Source organism: Pristiophorus japonicus, chromosome 5 (assembly GCF_044704955.1).
Source record: "Pristiophorus japonicus isolate sPriJap1 chromosome 5, sPriJap1.hap1, whole genome shotgun sequence".
NCBI classification, from domain to species: Eukaryota; Metazoa; Chordata; class Chondrichthyes; family Pristiophoridae; genus Pristiophorus; species Pristiophorus japonicus.
The window spans coordinates 41,634,108-41,655,875 of NC_091981.1; the positions used below are offsets into that span (position 1 = coordinate 41,634,108).

Sequence of the window (21,768 nt, forward strand, 5' to 3'; positions counted from 1 at the left end):
CTGCGCTTCACCAAGAAGAGGGAAAGGTGAATGAAGAAGAAGAAACACCATCACTTGATTTCACATTCCCAGCCATCAGCTCCTCGAGGTCATTCTGCAAGATCGCCAGCAGTGTCCCCCGTTGAAAGTCAGTAGCCTTCCACCAGCCATGCTGCAGCCACTTGGGTAGCACTGCATTACATCACTAGGATAGGCAAAGGCAGTTACTAAGGGAATGAACAAGGGTGATTAGTTGATGTTTTTGATGTAATATTGGATGCATATATGGATAAAGTTAGATTGGAAAGTTTGCTTTGTGATGGCTTTTATTTCAACATTGTGGCCAAGAGGACGCTGTGATGGTCAGTAACAGAGGGAAGGTAAGATGTGGGACAAATGTTGAAAGACGAATTGGGGTTGCGGTCATTGGTACTGCAGGCGGATGACAGCCAGAAAGGGGCTGTCTGAGATGCCTCCTTCCTTCCATTTTCTTCTCTTCTGCTTTTTCCTCTTCTCCCTTCTTCCTCTTCCTGTGGCTCAGTGGGTAGCGCACTCGCCTCTGAGTCAGAAGGTTGTGGGTTCAAGTCCTACTCCAGGGACTTGAGCACATAAATCTAGGCTGACACTCCAATGCAGTGCTGCACTGTCGGATGTACCGTCTTTTGGATGAGACGGTAAACAGAGGCCCCGTCTGCCCTCTTAAGTGGATGTAAAAGATCCCATGGCAGTATTTCAAAAAAGAGCAGGGGAGTTATCCCCGGTGTCCTGGCCAATATTTATCCCACAATTGACATAACAAAAACAGATTATCTGGTCATTATCACATTGCTGCCTGTGGGATCTTGCTGTGCACAAGTTGGCAACCGCGTTTCCCACATTATAACTGACTACACTTCAAAATTACCTCATTGGCTGTCAAGCGCTTTGAGATGTCTGGTGGTCGTGAAAGGCGCTACAGGTATATAAATCCAAGTCTTTGTTTCTTTTTCCCTCTGCGAGCAGCTTGTCCCCTTTGCTGCCTCTGCTCCATCTCCATGTGGTAATAACATAAGAACATAAGAAATAGGAGCAGAAGTAGGCCATACTGCAGCTCAAGGTAGACTACAACAGGATTGGGAGCAAATGGTGTTCTCAGAGGCCACCCTTTAACAGCCAAAGCCTTGCAAAGGTCCAACAGCATTCCCTGCACACTTCAACAACTTTTTAAAATGTATTGCACCAAGCCTCTACTCCAGTAAAAAAAAACAGTCCAAAAGCTGAAATCGAAACTTACCTGAAAGATGTGCATGTCTCTTTAAGAAGCACGGGCAGCGTCTCTAGAGAACTGTTGCATGCATGTTCTTCCATATGTGGTTTGGAGGGCAGTATGTAGAGCGGCAGCATACAAAATCACAGTCGTGCATCAATTCAGGCATTGCACACCTATTGACGCCACTGTCTGCATATTTACATGTGAAATGCGAGCGCAGGTAATGACTCTCCAAAATGGCAGCCGCTGTATTCGAAGCTGGAAGTGGCCAGAAGCGAGGCGGTTGCCATTTTTTCAACAAAACCAGCCTTAACAGTTGGCACTACACCGCTAAATTTCGCGATCATCATCTAGTCGTTGTTACTTTGCTGTATATGGGATCATGTTGTGCACAAATTGGCTGCCGTGTTTCCTACATTATAACGTTAACTACACTAAAAAAGTACTTCATTGGCTGAAAAGTGCTTTGGGACATCTTGAGGTTGTGAATGGCACAATATAATTACAAGTTCTTTCAGAGTCCCTTTCAGCAACATTTTCTTTGAATCGTTGGTAATGTGTCTTCACAGAACAATTTGAAGAGTAAGGTTCAGCCAAAGTGATTCTAATTAATGACTGCAGTGAAGATTTGGAGTCCTTACAATAACTTGCATTTATATAGTGCTTTTAAAGTAGTGAAATGTCCCAAGGCGCTTCTCAGGAGCATTTTCAAACAAAATTTGACACCGAGCCATGCAAGGAGGTATTAGGACAGGTGCTTGTTCAAAGTGATAGGTTTTAAGGAGCATCTTAAAGGAGTAGAGAGTGGTAGAGAAGCAGAGAGGTTTAGCGAGGGAATTCCAGAGCGTAGGGCCTAAGCAGCTGAAGGTACGGCCACCAATGATGGAGTGATGAAAATCACGGATGCACAAGAGGATAGAATTGGGGGAGTGCAGAGATCTCGGAGGATTGTCGGGCTGGAGCTAGTTACAGAGATAGGGAGGGGCGAGGCCATGAAGAGAATTGTAAACAAGGGTGAGAATTTTAAAATCGAGGCGTTGCCGGATCGGCAGCTAATGTAGGTCAGTGATCACAGGGGTGATGAGTGAACAGAACTTGGTGAGAGTTAGATTACGGGCTACAGAGTTTTGGATGAGCTCAGGTTTACGGAGGGCGTAAGGTGGGAGGCTGGCCAGGGCAGCATTACAACAGTTGAGTCTGGAAGTAACAAAGGCATGGATGAAGGGTTTCTCTTCCAGATTGCACATACATCACAGGCTATCAACCACGCCTTTTCAAATTACCACAACAAGTTTTTGTAGTCATCCGCCACGGAAACAAAAGGGCTTTTCTTTCCACCTACCGATGAGCTCCTTATTTCTGACGTCCAAGGCCATATTTCGTAATGCAGTGGCGACAGCACACACCACACGGTCATTGTCTATTCGCAGCAGCTCCACGAGAATGGGCAAACCCTTCTCCTTGCGGACCGCAGCACGGATGTAAATGGACCACTGTGAACACAAAGAACAACATGTTGGAAAGCGCAGGCAAAACAGACGTTATACACTGGACAACGGGCACTACTCAACAACTGGAAATCCTCCTAGGCAAGCATTCCTACTGACATAAACCAGCCACTCTGTAGTGTCCTCAGAAACAAAGAGCAAAGGGTGAGAGGTGACCTGATAGAGGTATTTATAATTATGAAGGGGTTTGATAGGGTAGATGCAATGAAAATGTTTCCACTTGTGGAAGAGTCCAAAACTAGGGACAATAAATACATGACAGGCACTAATAAATCCAGTAAGAAATTCAGAAGAAACTTCTTTACTCAAAGAGTGGAGAGAATAAGAACATAAGAACATAAGAATTAGAAACAGGAGTAGGCCATCTAGCCCCTCGAGCCTGCTCCACCATTCAACAAGATCATGGCTGATCTGGCCGTGGACTCAGCTCCACTTACCCGCTCGCTCCCCATAATCCTTAATTTCCTTATTGGTAAAAAATCTATCGATCTGTGATTTGAATACATTCAATGAGCTAGCCTCAACTGCTTCCTTGGGCAGAGAATTCCACAGATTCACAACCCTCTGGGAGAAGAAATTCCTTCTCAACTCGGGTTTAAATTGGCCCCCCAGTATTTTGAGGCTCTGCCCCCTAGTTCTAGTCTCCCCGACCAGTGGAAACAACCTCTCTGCCTCTATCTTGTCTATCCCTTTCATTATTTTAAATGTTTCTATAAGATCACCCCTCATCCTTCTGAACTCCAACGAGTAAAGATCCAGTCTACTCAATCTATCATCATAAGGTAAGCCCCTCATCTCCGGAATCAGCCGAGTGAATCGTCTCTGTACCCCCTCCAAAGCTAGTATATCCTTCCTTAAGTAAGGTGACCAAAACTGCACGCAGTACTCCAGGTGCGGCCTCACCAATACCCTGTACAGTTGCAGCAGGACCTCCCTGCTTTTGTACTCCATCCCTCTCGCAATGCAGGCCAACATTCCATTTGCCTTCCTGATTACCTGCTGCACCTGCAAACTAACCTTTTGGGATTCATGCACAAGGACCAATGGTAGAGCAGTGAGGAGAGCAGCTAGCAACCTGTGCTCCTGCCTGGAGAGCCCTGAGACCAGCCCAGGAAGGGAAGAAGAAAGGGGCTTCACCTTCAACTTTAACCCAGAGGGAGAGGAGGAAAAAGCAGAAAACTTTTTTAACATCTTTTTTACCATTCTGCAAGGAGTTGGAGAGAGGGGGAAAAGACCAAAACAACATCCAGTGTGGAAGGAGGGAGACTCTACAATTCTACAGGTGGGTGTGGGTGCATTTCCCAAAAGACTTTGTTGTATCGGTGGGGGGAGGAAAGAAGACCACTGAGGGCCGGAACATCGCGGGGGGTGTGTGTGTGTGTGGAAGTGTGCGTGGGGGCCGTGCTTACAACTAGCCCCCCCCCCACAATTGGAACCCCCCCCACCCCCCACATTTGCCTAGCCTGGGATAGCTGGAGCTACCAGGCTGAAGATTTTTCTCATTTACCCAATTAACATCGTTAGGAGTGTGTGCCTGGTGGCTCTAGCTACCCCAGATGAAGACGTCTTCTCCCCCCACCTGAAGACCAATCCAAAGACTGTGTTTTTTTGTGTGTTTTTGCCATCTGGGGAGTGCACCCACCCACAGCTGCGAGGGGAGACCTGCCCTCGCAGTTCCCCCCCCCTTCCCACCCCCCTCTCTCTCTCTTTCTCTGTTACTCTGTTTCTCCCCTCTCTCTCTGAGGCCCCTTTCTCCTAATTTAAAAAAAAAACAATTAAGACACTGAGCAGAGGGAACAAGGCCCCTCCCCAATCATTAACAAGGGGAGAGGTGTGCCTCTTTCAGAGCTCCCTCTGCTCAAACACCAACGAGGCTAATAAAGACCATTAAGGCCTGTGACTTTGGGGTGGGTGTAGCCCTTAAAGGGACCCCGTGATGGCGACCCCATCCACGCCGGTGGCAGGGCCAGTGAAGACGTATGCGCAGGTGGCAACCGCTTCCACGGCACCTCCTGCGCCACCCGCTGCCCTGCCACCTTTCAGACTTATAACCAGGAAACACGGGGTCAAGAGCTACACTCACCCCACAATGAGCATCGAGGAGTGCGTGCGGGCGATGGCTGGGGTAGTCGGCCCCTCGGCCATTGTCGCAGCCTCCAAGATGTCTGGGAAGGCTGTGTTCTTCCTGGGGTCGGAGCGAGCGGTGTCCCTGGCCCTCGAAAGGGGGCTCACGGTGGGCGGGACGTTCCTGCCGGTGGATCCTCTCGAGGCCACCGCGCAGAGGGTCATCGTGTCGAACGTCCCGCCCTTTGTTCCCGCTGAGCTCCTCCTCCCTCACCTACAACAACTGGGGGAGGTAAGGTCAGGGATCAACCCCATACCGCTCGGCCTCAGGGAGAACAGCCTGCGCCACGTGTTCTCCTTCCGCCGCCAGCTCTTTGTCCGGCTGGCGCGGGAGGACACGACGGGAGGAAATTTTAATGTGGTGCACGAGGGGACTGCCTACCGCGTCTTCTGGACGTCGGATGGCGTGCGGTGCCATGCCTGCAAGGAGGTGGGGCACGTTCGCAAGAACTGCCCCGCCTCCAAGGCCGCCAAACCACCGAAGGCGGCCAAGGCTGGCGCCGCCGCCACCCCTCCCCCTAGTTGCGTCCGCGTGCCGGGAGCCGTAGGTGCGCGGGCATCGTCGGAGGCCTTTGTTTTCAGGGCCTCCGGCGGGGGGGAGGGAGAGCGTCCGAGCGGAAAGAAGGCGCGGAACAAGAAGAAACATCTAGAAGCGGGTCCCCTCAGTGCGCCAGAAAGATTGACCACCGCGCTCGGCCCAACCCAGCCACCGGCGAGCGCGGGGTGCCCTGAGCCCGTGCCCGAGCCCTTGACCAATACCGCAGAGGGGCCTGGGCGCGGGCAAGAAAAGAAAAAGGGGTGGGGCGGAGCGGGAGGCCTCGGCAGACATGGAGGTCTCCCTGTCTCAGCGCACCTCCAGCAACAAAAGGAGGCGCCGCTCCGTTGAGGCGGAGGGGGAACAACATCCCTCCGCGGAGGAGGCGGTGCCCGCCGCGTGTCCCGCGTCCCCCACCAGCGCCCCCAAGCAGCGCCGTAGGCGGGAAGAGTCTGTCCCCGGGGAGGGTGAGACAGTTGAGGCTGTCCAGCCTCAGCCTCCCGGGGATGGCGTGGAAGATCTGCCTGTCGTGGGGGGCGTGGGGACCGCGGAGGAATGCGTAGCCGCCGGGCCGGGCGTCCCGGGGACTGAGGCGGGTGGGGCCGAAAAGGCCGAACCTGAGCCCGCCCAGCCAATACACAACTTACCCCGGGATTTGCTCGACCCGGCAGAGAATGAAACAATTGATTTTAATGATACTGTACATGCTGGGCCGGGGGGTGGCAGCGGGGAGGGGGAGGAACACCCACCCTCGCCCCTTACTTTGGAGCTGGAGCACTTGGGGAGCCTGGGGATTTCCTATGGCCGGGTCTCTCCTTGTTCCCCGGTTCCTGGGGCGGAGGGGGAACCCCTTCCGCTGTCGCTTCCCGACCCAGCACCATTTTTTAAAGAGCCCAGTGGGGACTCCTCTGCCGACGATCCTGGGGGTGGGATCAGGGCAGAGCCAGGGCCGGTTGGAGCGGCCGGTTCATTTGCCGTACCTTGTGCGGTCGATGGGCCGGCTGCTGGCGGCCACCTCCCGGAGGAGGACGGGGACTCGGTGGGGGACGCGGGAGAAGAACTAGAGACCACCGCCAGCGAGGCGGTGGATCTGCTCGCGGCCGCCGCCGAGATCATCCTCATTCCTGCAAAGGAACTCCGGGACTTTTTGGCCCAGAGCCGGGGTCGCTGCAACCAAGCCCGACTGGCCCTGGAAAAATGGTCCGAGCCAGAGCTGATCAAGGCGTCCGTCCGCGCCGCCATCAAAACCTTGGCCGCGGGCGGGCCCTTGACAAAGGCGCAACACCTTGAGCTGCGCGAGCTCGAGGGACTCCTCGCTGGGCTGCGGAGGGAGCGGAGTTCAACAAAAGACTCCGCTCCCTCCCCCACAATAGGTTAAGGTAGAGGTTGCACTATGCTTTTGCCATGAAGATAACCATAGCCAGCCTCAACATCAACGGCGGCAGAGGGGCACGCCGTAGATTTGACAATTTTTCGCTCCTGCGGGAGGGGAAATATGCGGTGTGCTTCCTGCAAGAAACCCACACCGTTCCGGGAGACGAAGCCACGTGGCTCCTGGAATGGCAAGGAGAGGTCCGCATGAGCCACCTCACCGCCATTTCTAGTGGGGTGGCCATCTTGCTGGGCCCGCATTTTCAGCCGGAGATCTTGGGGGTCGAGGAGCCCGTGCCAGGCCGCTTGCTGCACGTAACGGTTCGCCTGGGGGACGTGCCGCTCCATCTCGTGAACGTGTGCGCCCCTCAGCCCGGCCCGCAGCAGACGCGCTTCTTTGAAGAGGTGTCCGCTCTTCTTGGCTCCGTCGACGTCGGCGACTGCATTGTCCTCGGGGGGGATTTTAACTGCACCCTCGAGGCGAGGGACCGCTCCGGTGCCCCGCAGTGCATGACGGCGATGGAGAAGTTGAGGGACCTGGTCGGGTCCTTCGACTTGGTGGACGTCTGGCGAAATCTCCACCCCGACTCCAGCGCCTTTACTTGGGTGAGGCCTGGAGTTGGATGGTCTAGAGTCGACCGCCTTTACGTGTCTCGGGCGTACGTTTCCTGCGTCCCGGCGGCCTCCATGCGGCCGGTGCCGTGTTCGGACCACCACCTGCTGTGGGCGGAGCTCGCTTCGCTCCGCGCGAGGACGGGGTCCGCGTACTGGCACTTTAACAACCGGCTGCTGGAGGACGTGCGGTTCCAGGACTCGTTCCGTCGATTCTGGTCCGACTGGAGAAGGAAGGGGGGGGGCTTCCCCTCCTTGAGGCTATGGTGGGACGTGGGCAAGGCTCACGTCCGCGTCTTCTGTCAAGAGTACGCGAGGGGGTCGACCAAGAGGCGGGCGGCCAGAGTCGGGCGCCTAGAAAAAGAGGTGCTCGACCTGGAAGCCCGTCTCGGTCAAGTCGTCCAGGACCCGGCTCTGCGGACGGTGTACGAAGCGAAGAAGGCTGCGCTGAAGGACCTGCAGCTCGTCGGGTCCCGAGGCGCGTTCGTGAGGTCGCGGATCCGGTTCCTGCGGGATCTGGACCGCGGCTCCCCCTTCTTCTACTCGCTGGAAAAAAGGCAGAGTGTCCGTAAGCAGCTCTTGACGCTGCTGGCCGACGATGGCTCTCTCGTCTCGGATCCGGAGGGCGTCAACAACAGGGTCCGTGAATATTACGGGGCTCTGTTCTCTCCGGATCCGTCCAGCGAGGAAGCGCGTAGAGTTTTGTGGGAGGACCTGCCGAAGGTCAGCCCGGAGGGCGCCGAAAATCTGGAAGCTCCGCTAAGCCTGGCGGAGCTGACCGGTGCCCTCGCCCGGCTCTCGAGGGGAAAATCCCCGGGGCTGGACGGGCTGACCGTGGAGTTCCACAGGGCGTTCTGGGACGTCCTGGGAAGCGACTACGCGCGGGTCCTGGGGGAAAGTCTGGCGACCGGGGAGATGCCCCTCTCGTGGCGCAGGGCAGTCATCGTCCTGCTGCCTAAGAAGGGCGATCTCCGCCTCCTTAAGAACTGGCGCCCGGTCTCCCTCCTCAGCACGGACTACAAAATCTTCGCCAGGGCGATGTCTGCTCGCCTTGGTGCCGTGCTGGACCACATGATCCACCCCGACCAGTCATACACGGTCCCGGGCCGGACAATCCACGATAACATCCATCTGGTCCGGGACCTCATCCATTGTTCCCAGGAGGCTGGTCTGTCGGTCGCCTTCCTATCCCTCGACCAAGAGAAGGCGTTCGACAGGGTGGATCACGACTATCTGCTCGGAACTCTGCGCGCTTTCGGGTTCGGGACGCATTTCGTCGCCCGGATCCGACTTTTGTACGCCGCCGCGGAGTGTCTGATTAAGGTTAACGGGTCCTTGACGGCGCCCCTTCGCTTTAGGAGAGGGGTGCGCCAGGGATGCCCCATGTCCGGCCAGTTATACGCCGTTTGCGTGGAGCCTTTCCTGCGCCTCTTGCGGACAAGGTTGACGGGACTGGCTCTGCAAGGGCCGGGCGTGGAGGTCGTCCTCTCGGCTTACGCCGATGACGTGCTCCTCGCGATAGAGGATCCCGCTGACCTGCGGAGGATGCGTGAGTGCCAGGAGATTTACTCGGCCGCATCCTCCGCCAGGATCAACTGGGAGAAATGTTCCGGACTCCTGGTGGGTCAGTGGCGGGTGGACTCCCTGCCGGAGGAGCTCAGGCCTTTTGCCTGGAGCACGACCCATCTCCTCTATCTGGGAGTCTACCTTAGCCCCGACGAGGGAGCCTGGCCGGCGAACTGGCAGGAGCTGGAGGCCAAGGTCGCCGCTCGCCTAGGGCGCTGGACAGGACTGCTCCGAGTGCTGTCCTACAGGGGTCGAGCGCTAGTCATAAACCAGCTGGTGGCCGCAATGCTGTGGTACCGGCTGGTCACTTTGACCCCTCCCCCTGCGTTTGTCGCCAAGATACAGAAGAAGCTGGTGGACTTCTTCTGGAACAACAGGAAGCACTGGGTCTCTGCCGCGGTCTTGAGTCTCCCGCTTGAGGAGGGCGGTCAGTCGTTGGTGTGCGTCAGCGCCCAGCTCGCGACTTTCCGTCTTCAGACCCTGCAGAGATACCTTTACGTCGAGCCCCCTCCTAGGTGGTGCGCTCTGGCGAGGTATTTCTTCCGCCAGCAGCTCGACCTCAATTATGACACGCAGCTCCTGTTTGTGAACTTGGGGGGTGCCAGGACCGCCCTCCGGGAGCTGCCTGTCTTTTACAGGGAACTCATCAGGGTCTGGAACAAAGTCTCCACCAAGCGCAGCTCTCCGCCGGCTGGAGTGGCGGCCGTCCTGCAGGAGCCGCTGCTCGGGAATCCGTACCTCCACGGCCGAGGTTTCATGTGGCGGTCGGAAGAGAGGGCTGTGGCTGGTGAGGTGACCAGGGTCAGGGACCTGCTCGATGGCGGAGGAGCGGGCTGGATGGCGCCAGACACGCTGGCGCGGCGCCTAAACTCTGCCAACGTCCGCCACGCGGCCGATGCCATCGAGTCGCTAAAAACAGCTCTGGGCCCTGACTCCGTTAGGTGCATCGAGGAGGCTCAGGCACGTGGGGAGATCCCGTCCGAACTGACCCCCGTCCGGACGGAATTCCTCATCGGCGCCAAACCCCGGAACCTCCCTCGGGGGCCGGCGCCTCACAACTTGAGCCGCCTCGGGGAAATCCCCTCCGTGCCTTTCAGTTCCGCGCGGAGGGGTTTCCTGTACGGGCTGCTCCTGCACACCCTCAACTTTGCCATCCTCGCCGGCCGTCCGGACACGCCATGGCGTACCATCTTGCCGTCCGGAGGAGGCGGGGGTCCCCGATGGAGGGCACTCTACACAGGGGTCCTCCCACTATTCATCGGGGACTTGGCCTGGAGGGTGGTGCACGGAGCAGTGCCGTGCAACAAATTTTTAAGTCGGTTCACGGACTCCCAGGCCGCCTGCAATTTCTGCGGTCTGGAGGAGTCCGTGTTCCATGTTTTTATTGAGTGCACGAGGTTGCAGCCCCTGTTCCATTATTTGAAGGGGCTGCTCCTGAAATTCTGGCTGCACTTCAGTCCCACTCTCCTGATCTTTGGGCACCCTGTGCGGAGGGGAGCGGGTAGGTCCGAAGGCCTCCTCGTAGGACTGCTCCTGGGCACGGCCAAGGGTGCCATCAGCCGGTCCAGGCAGCGGGCGGTCGAGGGGGTCGTTCAACCTGACTGCCTGCCTCTCTTCCGCTCTTACATCCGGTCCAGGGTGTCCTTGGAGATGGAGCACGCGGTGTCCACCGGTACGCTCGCGGCCTTCCGCGAGAGGTGGGCACCGGAGGGACTGGAGTGCATCATCACGCCCGGCAACCAAATTTTAATTTGATTTTACGTTTTTAAGTTTAATTTGTTTTAATTGCCGGTGCTTTTAGTGTCCCCCTTCCCTTTTATAGGGGGCACTGGGGAAAATTGTGATTTTAGTGCCCAAAAAAAAAAAAACCAAAAAAAGAAAAACACAAAAAAAAAAAGGGGGGAAAAAAAAAAAAGGGCCTTGTAAATGTCTGGAGTGTCACCCAGGTCGGGTGGCACCGTTTAATGTTTTATGTTTTCGCAGGTAAACTCAAAAGAGTTTCATGCACAAGGACCCCCAGGTCCCTCTGCACCGCAGCATGTTGTAATTTCTCCCCATTCAAATAATATTCCCTTTTACTGTTTTTTTTCCCAAGGTGGATGACCTCACATTTTCCGACATTGTATTCCATCTGCCAAACCTTAGCCCATTCGTTTAACCTATCTAAATCTCTTTGCAGCCTCTGTGCCCTCTACACAGCCCGCTTTCCCACTAATCTTTGTGTCATCTGCAAATTTTGTTACACTACACTCTGTCCCCTCTTCCAGGTCATCTATGTATATTGTAAACAGTTGTGGTCCCAGCACCGATCTCTGTAGCACACCACTAACCACCGATTTCCAACCCGAAAAGGACCCATTTATCCCGACTCTCTGCTTTCTGTTAGCCAGCCAATTCTCGATCCATGCTAATACATTTCCTCTGACTCCGCGTACCTTTATCTACTGCAGTAACCTTTTGTGTGGCATCTTATCGAATGCCTTTTGGAAATCTAAATACACCACATCCATCGGTACACCTCTATCCACCATGCTCGTTATATCCTCAAAGAATTCCAGTAAATTAGTTACACATGATTTCCCCTTCATGAATCCATGTTGCATCTGCTTGATTGCACTATTCCTATCTAGATGTCCCGCTATTTCTTCCTTAATGATAGCTTCAAGCATTTTCCCTACATCAAGCATTAACTACAGATGTTAAACTAACCGGCCTATAGTTACCTGCCTTTTGTCTGCCCCCTTTTTTAAACAGAGGCATTACATTAGCTGCTTTCCAATCCACTGGTACCTCCCCAGAGTCCAGAGAATTTTGGTAGGTTATAACGAATGCATCTGCTATAACTTCCGCCATCTCTTTTAATACCCTGGGATGCATTTCATCAGGACCAGGGGACTTGTCTACCTTGAGTCCCATTAGCCTGTCCAGCAATACCCCACTAGTGATAGTGATTGTCTCAAGGTCCTCCCTGCCCACATTCCCGTGACCAGCAATTTTTGGCATGGTTTTTGTGTCTTCCACTGTGAAGACAGAAGCAAAATAATTGTTTAAGGTCTCAGCCATTTCCACATTTCCCATTATTAAATCCCCCTTCTCATCTTCTAAGGGACCAACATTTACTTTAGTCACTCTCTTCCGTTTTATATATCGGTAAAAGCTTTTACTATCTGTTTTTATATTTTGCGCAAGTTTACTTTCGTAATCTATCTTTCCTTTCTTTATTGCTTTCTTAGTTATTCTTTGCTGTCGTTTAAAATTTTCCCAATCTTCTAGTTTTCCACTAACCTTGGCCACCTTATACGCTTTGGTTTTTAATTTGATACTCTCCTTTATTTCCTTGGTTATCCACGGCTGGTTATCCCTTCTCTTACCGCCCTTCTTTTTCACTGGAATATATTTTTGTTGAGCACTATGAAAGAGCTCCTTAAAAGTCCTCCACTCTTCCTCAATTGTGCCACCGTTTAGTCTGTGTTCCTAGTCTACTTTAGCTAACTCTGCCCTCATCCCACTGCAGTTCCCTTTGTTTAAGCATAGTACGCTCGTTTGAGACACTACTTCCTCACCCTCAATCTGTATTACAAATTCAACCATACTGTGATCATTCATTCCGAGAGGATCTTTTACTAGGAGCTCATTTATTATTCCTGTCTCATTACACAGGACCAGATCTAAGATAGCTTGCTCCCTTGTAGGTTCTGTAACATACTGTTCTAAGAAACAATCCCGTATGCATTCTATGAATTTCTCCTCCAGGCTACCCCATGCGATTTGATTTGACCAATCGATATGTAGGTTAAAATCCCCCATGATTACTGCCGTTCCTTTTTCACATGCTTCCATTATTCCCTTGATTATTGTCCGCCCCACCGTGAAGTTATTATTTGGGGGCCTATAAACTACACCCACCAGTGTAGTTTATAGGCCCCTTACTATCTCTAATCTCCACCCACAATGATTCAACATTTTGTTCATTAGAGCCAATATCATCTCTCACAACTGCCCTGATATCATCCTTTATTAACAGAGCTACCCCACCTCCTTTCCCTTCTTGTCTATCTTTCCGAATTGTCAGATACCCCTGTATGTTTAATTCCCAGTCTTGGCCACCCTGCAACCACGTTTCTGTAATGGCCACCAAATCATACCCATTTGTAATGATTTGTGCCGTCAACTCATTTACTTTATTTCGAATGCTGCGTGCGTTTAGGTAGAGTGTTTTAATACTAGTTTTGAAATCATGATTTTTAGTTTTTACCCCTCCTGCAGCCCCTTTATATTCATACATATTGTCCCTTCCTATCACCTTGTGGTTTACACTTAACCCAGTGCTACTCTGCTCTGTTGCCTCCTGCCTTTTGCATTCGAGAACTTGCTTGAGGTGAATAGCACAGATGCATTCAAGGAGAAGCTAGCTAATTACACGAGGGAGAAAGGAATAGAAGGATATGTTGATAGGGTGAGTTGAAGTAAATAGAGTGCAAGGAGGCTCATGAGGAATTTGTTTCTGGGCTGAAAATTCTGTGTCATTCTATGAAAGCATGTATAAACAGATATGGCATTATACTTTTACAATATCTTCTCAAGTGAGGTGTGTAAGGAATCCCACTGGCTTAGTTCTCTATCTAAGTCTCTGTACACAATGGAATGCAAACGGACGGGCTCTATAAAGTGTGATCCATTCCCACAAATTACCGCCAATGCAGACAGGTGGCATATGAAATGGTGCTTCACATGGGGTCAAAAAAAGTCTAGGGAGGGACACTTAATTAAATAAAACGAAAATAATGTGCATGGAAATTGAAAGAGATCTGGGAATTCTGATTGACAATAAATTGAAGCTATCACAACAATGCTCAGTGGCAGTGAGTAAAGCAAATCAGATGTTGGAATGTCGGAAAAGGTCAATATTGAGCCGAAATAGTGAGATAATCCTGCCACTTCATAAATCATTTTGCAACCACACTTAGAATACTGTGTACAGTTCTGGCTGCCACAGTACAAAAAGGATATTGAAGCTATTGAAAGGATACAGAAGATAGCAAACAGAATGATGGCGAGATTGGATTATGAGGAGTGATTATGTAAATTGGGCATGTTTTCACTGGAAAAGAGAAGCTTGAGAGATGATATCATTACTGTTTTTTGGATTCTAAAGAGACTAGATAATGTAGACCATGACAAGCAATGTCACCTTGTCCAGAACAGTAGAACCAGAGGACATGGCCTGCTCTTGAAGGTGGGTAAATTCAAACTAATCTGCGGAAACAATTTTAACTGCAGATGGATTCCCCGCTCAGGCCTGTTAAAGTTAAAGTTGGGTCGCAATGAAGCCATTAGGCCGCAACATGCATATGTAAAGAAGGACCCTGTTGGCTCCGAGAGCGCGTGGCCATGCTGCCTGCTCAGGAGAGCAGGTTAAAATTGCAGATTCTGTGATCATGGCGGCTTTTGAACAGGTAAGATCCAGGGCAATTTTAATTGCCCACCTGCCAAGTTTCTGCTGAATGGGTAGGGTTAAAATCGTCCCCAATTTCAGTGAACAAGTGGTCAATTCATGGAACAGGGAGACAGCGGAAACAGTTAATATTGATTAATTCAAATGCAATTACAAATTAGATAGATTTCTTTCAGGAAATAACATTTGAGAGATAGTATACAAGTAATTTGAGACAGGACATGTGGTAAGTGTAGCATGCTTGAGAGGAACAGATGACTTTGGACTTATGCTTCCTAAAGCTCTCCACCATTGAGGTTTTCCTCGCCTCATGTCTGGGTCTCTAAACTAATCGAGACTGATTGCCATGAATGGTCAACAGCTCCATTATCATTATATCCGACCACTATCAGGATGGTAGAAGGGAAACTAGATGGACCAAGGTCTTTTTTAGTTTTAGGAAAAAAAATGCAATCATTTAGTCACAAGCGCAAGCACTATCTATATTTCAAGGGGGCTGGATTACGCTGCTTTTGTACAGAGCTTTGGTCAGACCCCATCTGGAGTCTTGCATTTGCTTTTGGGCACTGGAAAGGATATATTGGCCTTGGAGGGGATGCAGAGAAGATTCAACAGAAGGGTCATCGACTTGAAACGTTAACTCTGTTTCTCTCCACAGATGCTGCCTGACCTGCTGAAATTTCCAGCATTTTCTGTTTTTATTTCAGATTCCAGCATCCGCAGTATTTTGCTATTTTGTAGATAGATATCAGGGATTAGTGCGTTAAATTGCATAAACTTGGCTTGTATTCCCTCAAGTATATAGGATTGAGGGGGTGATCTGATGGAGGTGCTTAAAATGTTAAACGGATTCGATAGGGCAGATACAGAGAAACTTATTCCTCTGGTGCGGAAATCAAGAACAAGGGCACATAATCTGAAAATTAGAGCAAGGCCATTTAAAAGTGAAAAGTAAAAGTGAAAAAGTGAAAAATGAAATCAAGAATGGAGCTGAGATACAGATCAGCCATGATCTAATTGAATGGCGGAACAGGCTCAAGGGGCTGAATGGCCTACTCTTGTTCCTAATGTTCATGTACTTAGTTCTCAGCCACGTACTGCTATGCTCGGAAGAAATTTGGCGTGAATCTGTTACTAAGCATTTTTTTCTCTTCCTTTAGTGACTTTCATTTTATTTTCCCTCCAATGTAGACGTTTCCATGGCAGACACGATTCCTCACAGCTATCGCTGCAGACAGATCATCTATAACAATCAGTTGCTGTGAAGCGCCGATAAGCTGCTTGAGGTGAATAGCTGTGTGATTTTCACTCAGCCCTTGCTGGGATGTTCTGAGCTTCCTTGCACCACCTTAAAGGCATGTGTGATATCAAATGATCAATGCCTGTGCTACATCTGGTGCTAAAGTGTCTTCTACCCCGACGCAGCACATATCTTGCCCGCTCCCCATACGCTTATTCTACGAAGCACCGCAGCCCTTTTTAATAAAAACTAGAGGCTATATAAATGGAAGTTGTTGTCATCACTGCATGTTGTCACCACTATTTAGTACAGCGCGCCCTGCGTGAGATGATGTCACCACGAAGCGCTCGTGTTCAATGGGAAAACATCAGTTCACAGTGCCCCGCTTTCATTTTGTAAAATATTCTCGGTATTTGGGCATCACAGATAAGGCTGGCATTTATTTCCCTTCCCTAATTCCCCTTGAGAAGGTGGTGGTCGGCCTTCTGCCTGAACCGCCTCAGTCTGTGCGGTGAGGGTGTTCTTACAAAGCTGTTAGCAGAAACCTGTCGGCAATCTTTGCTGACAATGGGATTGAGGATTCCAGGGTTTTGAAGGAATAGCAATATATGTCCAAGTCGGTATGTTGTGTGACTTCCCAGTTAAAATTCTGTGGAGAGTTGCACAGCGAAAGGGCAGCAGCCTGCGCAGACATCATCTTATCCAGAATTCCGTGGAAGAGAAGTTGGAGAGAGCAACCTTTGCTTGGATAAGTGTGGAGCCGGAATTCAGCGCGGCGGCCCCGACCTGCGAGGATCATCAGCAGCAGGTCGGGGCCTTAAAGGAGGAGCAGCATGGAGCATACCATGTCAAGGTACAGCGCATGCTGGTGCAGGAGAGCGACGGCTGTGAAGAGAGCGACTGGATTGGATGTCACCAAAATCCAGGTCGCTGATTGGTGTGCGGGCAGGTACATCAGGAGCGGCGAAGTCGGGGCGAAGGAGCGGCGAGAGATCGTGGAGCGATGTGATTGGGGCCCAGGAGAGGCGTGAGTTCGGGGCCCAGAAGAGGCGAGGGCCCAGGGGCAGCACGGGCCAGCCCACACTGCAATATGTGTACACACTAGGTCCGTGCGGCAGAGCTGGTCTCCAGTCATCTTGGTTAATCCTTGCCACTGGACCAAGACCTAGCTCTGTCAAGCCCGTGTGGTGGCTAATGTGCAACGGCCACCATATGTTAAAAAAATCCATGCACAGGCATCTTCCACCCTTCAACATGTAGTTCGGGACCTGGAGTATTAGATCCTTCATTGAAACACCTGTGAACTTATCCCTTTTTGGCGTGGAAGCAAATCATCCTCGATACGAGGAATCGTTCATGATGATGATGAATCCAACTCTGGGTGTCCACACATTACACCATACACGGTTTCAAACATTTGGCAAAGAGTTGTGCTTGTGAGTACAGTACTAAGCCAATAAAATACAGAATTTTATGAATGCTAGTTGACCTTCTGTGACAGTGCACATCTGAGATGAGCCAAAGCTATGTGCAGTCTTAAAGTGGAGCAGGGTTAGGGGTAGAAGAAGAATTTTGCCAGGGTGCACAGTTGTAATTGAGTTCCCAATTTAAAGTCATACTTTATTTTTATATTCCCATTATACACTTCTATGTCCATGTTATAATGGAGTTGTCTATGTAAACCTTTCATGCTGTAATTGCACCCTCCCTCCAGTGGACGCACTGCAGCTCTACCACTGGTGAGAGAATATAACTACAGTGTGATAAGTTTACATAAATCATTTTCATTGTAAATGTAGACATAGGAATTTGTAATGGAAATATAAAAATGACAGAATGTATGATTTCAGAAAGGAGACTAAATTACATCTGTGCACTCTAAAAGAAAGAAAGACTTGGATTTATATAGCACCTTTCATGACCATCAGACGTCTCAAGGTACTGTACAACCAATGAAGTACTTTTGGAGTGTAGTCACTGTTGTAATGTGGGAAACGCAGCCAATTTGTGCACAGCAAGCTCTCACAAACAGCAATGTGATAATGACCAGATAATCTGTTTTTGTAATATTGATTGAGGGATAAATATTGGCCATGACACCGGGAATAACTCCCCTGCTCTGCATCGAAATAGTGCCATGGGATTTTTTACGTCCACTTGAGAGAGCAGACAGGGTCTCGGTTTAACGACTCATCCAAAAGATGACACCTCCGACAATGCAGCACACCCTCAGCACTGCACTGAAGTGTCAGCCTAGATTTTTGTGCTCGAGTCCCTGAAGTGGGTCTTGAACCTACAACCTTCTGACTCAGAGGCGAGAGTACCACCCACTGAGCCACAGCTGACACTAAAGCGCATTATTAAAAATAGTAGTAATTTATTTTTGCTGAAAAAGGCTATAATTTACTAAACTATTGCAGCACACACCAATATATTCAATTTAAAAATCATTGTAGTTCATTGAGGACTGCGGTAAGGCAGTTGCATGTCCCAATGTTTTATTGCAACATTATTTTTCATTGTATCCCTCAACCTACACTAATTTAGCAGATGCTATTTTCATGGCGTTGTAACAAATGTCAGTTTGAGTTACTACTCCAAGTACCTACAACACTAATCTGGCCATCAACAAGGACTCTGTTAAATGGACCAACACTAAACATTCACTCCCGTCACCTGGCGCACCTTGTCTGTAGTGTGTACTATCCACAAGATGCACTGCAGCAACTCGCCAAGGCTGCATCGGCAGCACTTCCCAAACCCGTGACCTCCACCACCTAGAAGGACAAGGGCAGCGGGTAAATGGGCACACCATTACCGCCACGTTTCCCTTCAGATCACACACCATCCATACTTAGACACATATCGCCATTCCTTCATCGTTGCTGGGTCAAGATCCTGGAATTCCCTACCTAATAGGAGTGCCTTCAACACACGGACTGCAGCAGTTCAAGAAGGCGGCTCACCACCACCTTCTCAGGGCTTTCAGGGATGGGTAATAAATGCTGGCCTTGCTATTGACGTCCATATCCTCATAATGGTTTAAAAAAAACACCAAAGCACTGGGAAGGCAAGCAGTGTAGCCTGCAATTTGAAGATTCTTCCAATGAGCAGGAGAGGCGGAGCCATTGGATCCTTGAATGCCCATTGATTGCACTGTGACAATAAAAAATACGGACTCTCATGCAACCGTGGACACCTACAAAAATCACAATCCATGGTCTTATGCTGAAGGATAAGTGTTGCCTGATGGCTAGGTGGGTCATCTCTCTCAAGACCATTTCTTAAAGCTCTTTGATGTTGGAGAGTAGACTCCAAGTTCCTGGTGAATCATGGAGGTGAAATTGGCCCACAACATTAGTCTGGCCATTAACAAGGACTCCGTTAGATGGACCAAGACTAAACATTCACTCCCTCCACCACTGGCGCACTGTGCCTGCAGTGTGTACTATGCACAAGGTGCAGCCATGGCTCAGTGGGTAGCACACTTACTTCTGAGTCAGAAGGTTGTGGGTTCAAGTCCTACCCCAGGAACTCAAGCACATAAATCTAGGCTGCCACTTCAATGCAGTGTGGGGCAGTATTGCACTGTCAGAGATGCTGTCTTTTGGATGAGATGTTAAACTGAGGCCCCGTCTGCCCTCTCAGCTGGACATAAAAGATCCTGTGGGACTATTTCAAAGGGCAGGGGAGTTATCCCCGGTGTCTTGGCCAATATTTATCCTTCATCACAAAAACAGATTATCTGATCTTTATCACATTGCTGTTTGGGGGAGATGGCTGTGCGCACGTTGGCTGCGTTTCCCATATTACAACAGTGACTACACTCCAAATCTACTTTGTTGGCTGTAAAGCGTTTTGAGACATCTGGTGGGGTTTGCACCATTGTAATGGCGCATCTATGTCCTACGAGTTTTAGGGTGTACAAGTCTCAGGAAATTATGGTGTGGCATAAGTAATGCCAATATCGGATCAGCCACCCGTTATCTGTCTCTCTCGATTTTCATTTCCATTGACTTCAATGGCCCAAATAGTCAAAATGACCCCCAAGCAGTCAAGACCAAGTGCAGTCTTCAGATGAAGGACAGTTAGTTGGTGGTAGTGAACTGGACCAGGACGCACAGATGTAACTTAATCTGTATTTTTATATATCCATTGTACATTCCTATGTCCACATTGTGAATGGAAATTGCCTATGTCATGTTGTCATGTTGTAATTAAATTCTCCCACCATCGGTGATGCTGCAACATCTCCACTGCCAAACATTGTGACATGTTAAATTAGGTATGTTCCATTATGAGGAATTTATAATGCAAAAAATTGAGAAGTGCCTGTTAGGCAGTTTTACCTTCTTTGGATGGCAGCTAGAATTACTGCACAATTCTCAATATTTATTTTCTTTTTTGAATACATAGTTATTCTGTAGTTTTGAACATCGAGGTACCTTGTCAATCGAGTAAGAGGCGGAAAAAGTTTTCTTTTAAGCAATGCACTAAAACTGTACAACGGAATGGCTTCAGGTTGTTCAAGGTAATTGGTTGGCCTTATTTTAAATCGGCCCCTGTGTAAGCAGCCGCTGGAGTCCTCCAGCAACCATCTAAACTGTCTCTCAACAAACAGCGGCACTTCAAGGGAATCTTTGGTCGAAATATATAAAGTGCATGTTAGATTCAGTGCCATAGCCTTATTAGCCTGTGTTTGTTGGCCCAGTTGGGATTTAACATACCCCAGGTCTGTGTGGGGCTTCTCTTATTGATATTCATATCCAAAGCAATTGATGCAGCAGTTTAAGATAAAACTGCCTTCAATTCCTCCAGTAGGTTGCATTAACCCTCCAGGTGAAAATCTTTTGTTTCCATTGATGTGCGCATCACAATCACACCATGTGGACGATACCCTGCATCCTTATCCATTTGATTTAGTCGATACCTTGAAGCTTGTAAATCAAATGCTGTCAATCCTCAAAGTAGGGGGTCTTCCTGATCTCTCTTAGTTAAGGCCTACTTCAGGACTTGGATCTATCCCTTCACTACACGTTGAATGCACACTTCTGGCAAATGTAGTATTCCTGGGATGCTCAGGGAATACTCCTAACTCATGTCCAAAATTATAAAGGATATTGATAGATAAGGAGAAACTGTTTCCACTGGAAGGAGAGTCAGTAACCAGAGGACACAGATTTCAAATGATTGGCAAAAATAACAGAGGGGTGATGAGGACAATTTTTTTTTAATGCAGTGATCTGGAAAGCACTGCCTGAAAGGGTGGAGGAAACAGATTCAATCGTAACTTTCAAAAGGAAATTGGATATATACTTGAAAAGGAAAAAAAGGAAACATTTGCAGGGCTATGGAAAAAGAGCAGGAGGGGGGGGGTGGGACTAATTGGATAGCTCTTTCAAAAAGCCAGCACAGGCCCAATGGGCCAAATGCTCGATTTCTGTGCTGTAATATTGTATGAAAGGAGTATAGAAAGGTCTGGGTGGATCCCCTTTAATAAGTTCTACTGACAAAGAGGCAAGGATTTTCCATTGCCAGATGCCCACAGTTGGGAGTGAGGATCTGATTTTTTTCTTCATCCACCAAAGCCTATTGAGGACAATTGTAACAGTCCCAGCAGAGATCAGCTAACAGCACAAACTAGCCATCAAATCTGGGCCCTTAATCTGATCTAAATATTTTGGGCTTCCACATGGCAGCATCTTATCTCCTTGGCCAACAAGGGGAACCAAGAACTTCCCTTTACATAGAAATGAAATGGGGCTTAAAATACCACCATCTTGACATGTTCTTTGTCATACTCTGAATATACTGCAAGTGCCTGTCCTGTGTACACCATAGACACAGCCAGTCAGTGTCTCAAAACTGTACTGGCTTTCCCTGACAGCCAAGCATTATATTTACCTCCCCATTCACTAATGCCCTAACTGGAGGTGGGATGCAAACCAGAGGGGAATGAAGTTAATAATAATAATAAAAAAGATTCTCCCAATGGTTCTTCTGGTAAATACAGTGCTAGCATGGGACTAAAGCATACAGAGGTCGCAGGTTTTATACCTAGGCAACGTTGAGTTAGCTGATCTCAACCAGGGTCTTGGTAGGTGGCTTCATTGACCATGATTGAAGAAA

General features: G+C 49.6%; 1 protein-coding gene across 3 annotated transcripts in view; it reads right to left on the minus strand.

Annotated features, from left to right (window-relative positions):
- LOC139264313 (catenin delta-2-like) overlaps positions 1-21,768 on the minus strand; it is a 1,401,072-nt gene that overhangs the window by 75,894 nt on the left and 1,303,410 nt on the right. For all 3 annotated transcript variants that reach the window (XM_070880575.1, XM_070880576.1, XM_070880577.1), the window contains one exon: positions 2,571-2,721. In XM_070880575.1, the coding sequence (XP_070736676.1) occupies positions 2,571-2,721 (151 nt within the window). The remainder of the gene's footprint in view (positions 1-2,570; positions 2,722-21,768) is intronic.